Source organism: Euphorbia lathyris, chromosome 5, assembly GCF_963576675.1.
Source record: "Euphorbia lathyris chromosome 5, ddEupLath1.1, whole genome shotgun sequence".
Lineage (NCBI taxonomy): Eukaryota > Viridiplantae > Streptophyta > Magnoliopsida > Malpighiales > Euphorbiaceae > Euphorbia > Euphorbia lathyris.
Window position 1 is genome coordinate 71249279 of NC_088914.1, and position 6822 is coordinate 71256100.

General features: G+C 33.6%; 1 protein-coding gene across 1 annotated transcript; it reads left to right on the top strand.

The window, feature by feature from the left end:
* Positions 1-4054: 4054 nt before the first annotated feature.
* Positions 4055-5530, top strand: LOC136230564 (lysine-rich arabinogalactan protein 18). The gene is made up of 2 exons (XM_066019669.1): positions 4055-4726; positions 5258-5530. The coding sequence occupies exons 1-2, from the start codon at positions 4166-4168 to the stop codon at positions 5336-5338; spliced, it is 642 nt and encodes a 213-aa protein (XP_065875741.1). The 5' UTR covers positions 4055-4165; the 3' UTR covers positions 5339-5530.
* The last annotated feature ends 1292 nt before the right edge of the window (positions 5531-6822 follow it).

Genomic DNA, 6822 nt, shown 5'->3' on the forward strand with positions numbered 1-6822 from the left:
ATTCATTACACCCGGTCCACCGTAAAAATTCTCCTGCTTGAGAGGTTTTATGGATATGCATTATTTGGTTCCAAACATATCACTGAATTAAATTCAGGTTTTCGGTTCGTTTTTTTAGAATTCGGCTTTGGAATCTGTTATGATTTCAAGTGTATTTCGATCATTTGGTTCAATTCGGTTTTCCTCCTTTTACAGGTCGTGGGCCCTTTGGAATGACCTTTTTACCTCTGTAGCAGAGCGATGGTCTTCTGGGCTACAGATGGGTGTGGGCTTCTTAAGCCCAATAGACGTGGGCTTTCTGGAATTTGGGCTCTAATGGACCTGTCCTTAATAGAACCCTATGAGACCCACATGTATCATAAAAACCAAACCAAATATTTAAAGCAAACAACTAAAAAAGGAATTTTCTAATTGTGATTGTCAGATTGTATGAAAGGGATATTTTTGGATAAATCTACATGACCCTCAACTTCCTCCTTACTTATAGCTCATGAACTTTTAAAACGAAGATTATAGTCCTTGAATTTTACAGTTTATTAATATAATGATCCATTTTACCATCAATATGACTCAGGGAGTGCGGAGCTCCTCCGTCCACCAGCTCCAACCTTGAATACTGATGCTTCCACCCTTTATAGTCCCTTCTAATCTGCGTTTATATAACTTTATGTAATATTATTTCAATAGTATGAAGTAGATGAGATTGTTTAAAATGTGTATTTTTATTCAAGAGATTTTAGGTTCAATTTTTACCGGTTTCATTTTATTTTAGAAAGTTTTTATTTATTTGAAATACTCTTTATTTTTATAATGCTTTTGAATTTATTTTTATTATGTTTTTTTCATTAAAAAATTAATTTCTTATATTTAAGACTCAAATAACTTAATTTCTAAATTAAATTTTAATTTATAAAAAATTTAACACTAAAATTAAAAAAATGTAAAAATGTTATAATTTTTAGGAACTAGCATTGAACTAATAAAAAATTAAATATATCTACTACTTTCTCGTTGAGCACTTTTAATATTTTAGTCAACACACCAAAACGATGCTGTTTTAACGTGCTTGAGGTTAAAAAAATTTTGCCAAGCCCCGACGGGGTAGACTTTGAAAAATTACCTCCAACCGCACGGTTAAAATTAGCCCCTCAAATCTAAATTCCTAGTTCCGCCACTGATATGACTATTCCAATAATATATAACCCTCAATTGTAATAATGGATTTTAAACAAGTTTAATTCTTAAACTTTTTTATTTTAATATTATTTATGTATTGTTTGGTGAATAGAAAAAAAAACTCTGAAAATAATAATCTAAAAAATTTGGAAATGTAGATATGTGAGAAATATAATTTTTAAACAATTTTAGTTATTGGACTTTTATATTTTAAAGTCATTGTCGATTATTTTGATATCTTCGGATATTTTAACGTTCAGTTAAAATAAGTTATTATATTAGTAAAGCGTAAATCTCAAAAACTATAATGTTGGATTCTAAATTAAGAGACTATAATTAATAAAAACCAAGCTATTGGTGTAATTTACCCTTATATTTTGGCAAAAAAAAAAAACATCATCTTGCTTTTTGATTTAATAAATCTTCATCTTTTATTTGAATACATTAACCTTCTAACCATTTATATTTTATCAAATTAAATTTTTATTTGTTAAATTAATTAGTTGTAAACATCTAATTCGATTGAAAAATTGTTATTTATTTCATTTATATTAAAATTATATATATTTACTGTTTAAAATAAGATTTTTATTTTATATTAAACTGATTTGTTTTTGTCATTAAAAGCTTAATAAGATCAAAATTACAAGATTTCCAAATAAATATTAAAACTTAATTAACCAAAAAAATTAAAAATCATCTCAGATACTTTTTTGCCTTATATTTCCTCAACTTTATTTTCTTTATTGAAAAAGGAAATAGAAGAACATAATAAAAATGCACCTCCACTTGCTTTATCGGAGCAGCTTCTTCCTCACATAGGCAAAATTAATAAAATAAGAAAATAATACAAATTTGTAAAAACTGCCAAAAGACATGAAAGTTGTGTTATATTAAGGCACTGTAACCAAGCCAGCTTTCCAGCAGGCCCCACAATCTTGGCGGTGGGCTGAAAATCCAACTAAAGCTACCCATACAATTAGTGCAACCGAAGCACGTGGTCGTCCATAATTGGTCTGTCAGATTGGGAAATGTCCCCACCTTAATCATAACAGCTGTACCATTTCCACCTTGAAGCAAAAAAACACCGTAGCAAACCTAAGCATAGAATCATATAATTCTAAATTTGATGAAATAGAATAGACGTAGGAATTACTTACGTGTAACGCGTTCTATTACCCCCTTAATCACATGCGTTGATCTACCACTATTTCATCAATCATCATCACTTTGTGGACCCCTTAGCCAGACTGTGTTCACTCGCCACGCACACGCTAATTTTTGGCTAAATTACATTGATGGCTATTCGACTTTGTTCATTTTCACAATTGGGTCATTAAACTTTACATTATCCAACTATTATAACGTATCAAAATTGTGGTTGACAAGATTAAAATGAAAATTTTTAAAAATTAAAATTGTTTAATATATCATGTATTATAGAACTATGTTTTTTATTTTTTAAAATCATAATTTTTAGAGTGTTCGTTCTCTGAATATTTATTTTAAAACAACAATTTATGGATTAACCATTATTATTTTCCCCATCTCGACAGAGCTCCTAGGGTTTTCTTCTATTGTGGAGAACCTTTTGCCTTTTCTGCGGTCATGGATCAACTAATTGATGGAGGCATCATTTCGATAAAATGAGAGAAAAGGAATGGTGGAAGAAGACGGATTAAAAGAGCAACACACTGAAACAAAGAGCATGACATATATGTGAAAACAGAATACACACGCCGTGTGAATCTAATAAAGAGTTCTTGTTTCTCATTTTATAATTCACACACCGTGTGGGAATCCCATACGATGTGTGGACTACAAAATTCACCAATCATTTTTCGAATATAAAACCTACACACTGTGTTGACTTTTTAAAGAGTTTTACAAATCAGTCTTGCCTCTCACTCCAGCTTCCTCCTATTTACAACTTATATCACTCATTATTTACAATTCATATCATTCATTTATTCTTATCCCGTTTTGCCTTTTTAAACTTTATATACCCTTTGTTGTAATTTCATCTTTAGGTTTTGAGATGATATAAATTCATCCCTTTCTTAGTAAGACTTAACCTTTTATCAACCAATATTAATTTTACCTTTGAGAGCTTGTGTTAGGGTTCTACGATGAAGATTTTACAATTCTTACGTGTTTAGCTCGTGAAATATTGGTATCCACTCATTCTAGTTTCAGTTAGTAAAGAACATCTTTGCTGATTTACGATCAAAATCAACTCATTCGTCAAAAATCTGTATCAGTGGGTATTAGAGCCGATCGTTTTCCTAACTTGAGATTTTTCGATAATGGTTCAACCGAGTTTATCACTTAAATTAAAATGAATTTATAGTCAAGAGCCTTGAAGAATGACAAATCGAAATTAGAGAGATGGAGTTCGAGCTTACCAAGTCTGTGAGAAACATGAGACAAAAAATGGAAAAATAAAACATGAAAAGATCAGAAAGAGGAACCCGAAGAATCCAGCGACGTTGTAAAGCTCAATGTAGAACAAATGAAGTAGATGAATTCGAAGAGTAGATTGATAAAGGGGATAACAGAACAAATGAACCAAGGGCGAATTGAGGCATTAATTGAAATTTAATGGTCATAATATGAGAAAAATATAAAATTAACTAACTTTTATGTCATGTTTTAAAGTTTAGTGGTATACTATGAAAATGAATTAAATTTAATTGGTAATAGATGTAATTTCCCCTAAGTTTTGATTCCCTAATTTCGTGGGGTTCAAAAGTTTAATCATTAGTTTAATCAAACGGCTATTAAGCTGGTGTGGGTCCCCCTCTTTTGTTAAACGATCTAGATCTCTGTTTTGCATTTTTAGATAAAACGGGCCTATATATATTCTGTATGCTCATAATTGTCGTTTTTAAGTTTTAACACACACTCCAAGCTGCTTCTTCTCCTTCTTCTTCTTCTTCTTCTTATTCTACTACTACTTCTTCTTCTTCATTTCTTTCTGCTTCAAAATATGGACCGCGGAAGTATGTTTGCTCTTGCGTTAATGTGCGTAATCGTTGCCGGTGTCGGCGGACAATCTCCTTCAGCAGCTCCAAAAGCTTCTACGGCTACTCCTGTAGCTGCTCCTGCTAAAGCACCTGTAAAATCTACCACACCTGCTCCAGTTGCAGCTCCTGTATCGTCACCACCGGCAAAGACACCGGCTGCTTCTCCATCGAAATCTACTGTGCCTGCTCCAGCTACTTCACCACCAGTTCCCGCTCCAGTTAGCGCACCACCAGCTCCGGTTCCAGTGAGCTCTCCACCAGCTAAATCTCCTGCCAAATCACCTCCTTCACCTGCTCCGGTTAGTACTCCACCGACAGCCTCCGCTCCTGTGGATTCTCCTCCAGCTCCGGTGGCTGCTCCAACCGCAGAGGTTCCTGCCCCAACCCCGAGCAAGAAGAAATCTAAGAAGCATACTTCTCCAGCTCCCTCACCGGATATGTCAAGTCCACCTGCTCCACCAACTGGCGCACCTGTACCTAGTGCAGAAGCCAATGCACCTGGTCCCGTCGGTGTGGCCGACGATGTAAGTTCCGATTTCAATTTTAATGTTTTCCATATTTCTTTTCTGTTGATCTCTAACATCGCCGGAGTACAATGTGCTCCCAGATCTAGGTCTAAAATGCTTAGATCCGACTTTCATCAATGGCTTTTCTCATTCTGGCACTAGAAATTAAGATGATAAGATCTGCATTCTAGTTGGACTCACGTGTAGACTGACTGATAGTGTAGTGTAGTCTGTTGGCCACAATTTAGCAAAAACTAACTAAATATACTAAAATGAGCCGATCATAGATGTCGGTACTTGGTTGCCGCCACCGGTTTTGCTTGACGTCGGAGAGCGTGAGATGCACGCTCAATGATTATATTGATTAAATTTAATGGACTTGTGGATCTATCTCTGCACGTGACACGTGATTAGATTAAGAAGAATTTTTTTTTTTTTGAAAGGAGATTAAGAAGAAATTATTACTTAAACTTGGTGTTATCTAGTTAGTAAAGACAAAATAAAGTTATGCTATGAGATATTTAATTGATGGATATTGGAAATTTGCAGAGTGGAGCAGAATCGCTGAGGTTGCCGAAGATGGTGGCAGGGCTAGCATTGGGATGGGCAGTGATGGGGTTGATCTTCTAGATCTGTTGATGGTTAATTACTCCCATTTTGTTCTCTTAAATTATTTGATTGAATATTTTTAATTTATCAATTGCTTTGTTAAATTATTGTTGTATCATGAGAAATTACCAGCTCTGCTTTGTATTCAGTATTCTTTGAGAGAGGGTAAACTTTGTATTTTTATAACATTTTAATTTATTTATTTTTAATTCATTGTCATTAGTAGGACATTATTCGTTTCTTTCATCAACATTTTAACTTTTTTCTTTCTTTTATGTGTTCGTACTCCTAACCTAGGTTATCTCAAGCTTCCAGTACTCAAGTAGTTTAATTGAATAATAAATAAGAAGAAAATTAATTGGATAAGAAAAATCATAACAATTAATGATTGAGTCTTCAAGCATCTTGTATTTTGTGTTTATTTATGTTGTTTTGAGTAATATTGATCTTCTAAGGAAAATTTGACATGCTCGTGATTCTATAAATTTAAGGGCTTTTGAGATGAACTTTTGTTAAATGTGGTAAACTCTAAATGAAAATTGACAAAGAGAATGCTCTCCATATGGACTTGGATGAAACAACCAATCTAACTACTAAATGAGCTGTTACATTACCAGTTTCTCCTGATTAAACAAATATTGACATCTAAAAGCTCGTGTAAGAGCTTTTTACAATCTGCAACAGTAATGCCAAGCACCGGCAGATCTTGAGAACTATTATAGATTGCTTTGACAACAAGGTGGCATCTATGTTGGACGAACACTCATTTTCAATAGCATTTTTACCTTTTGTATTCGTGTCTGATTTCGTTTAAAGTCTATTTTATGAAGGTTGTATTTTAGAAAAACGTTTTTAGTGTCCATTTCTATGTCCGTATCTATACAATATAGATTAGCATTCTAAAAGAATATCCAAATGTAAAATAAGCCCATTGTAGAGCACGGCGAATCGTTAAAGCCTTTGTTGCACTTGGAATTATCAATCACGTCCACACTAGTACTTTCAAAATCCCGGAGAACACAACCAAAAGGGTCATTATCTCCTACAACAAAACTCACATCTTCAAAGCAACATTGTCTGAGAGTCGTAACAACAAAAAATTGAGAAGAACACTAACGAAGGTCGAAGATTGAGATTTCTGCTTTAATTGCCACTGCATTAGAAGATAAATTAAGCAATGAGTAACATGCAACGAAATTCGAAGAACACAACCAAAAGAGCCATTATCTCCTACAACAAAACTCACATCTAGAAAGCAACGTTGTTGGGGAGCCGTAACAGTAGAAAATTGAGAAGAACAATAACCAGGGCCGAAGATTGAGATTTTTGCTCTCATTGCCACTGTATCAGGAGAGAAACAATGAGTAACATGCAAGAGAATACTTGTTATGCGAGACCAAATAAGTTGATTTCGAGCAAACCAATGTAAAAAGTAGCTTATGATTCCCTCTAAAAGGTATTTTAAAAAGGAGATTTGTCTCACATAACCATATAGTTTTTACTTA

Excerpts from the sequence above, each read along its gene's own strand:
- LOC136230564 (XM_066019669.1), top strand. The coding sequence starts at position 4,166 with ATGGACCGCGGAAGTATGTTTGCTCTTGCGTTAATGTGCGTAATCGTT. Across the intron at positions 4,727-5,257 it reads CCGTCGGTGTGGCCGACGAT|AGTGGAGCAGAATCGCTGAG; the intron begins GTAAGTTCCGAT and ends GGAAATTTGCAG.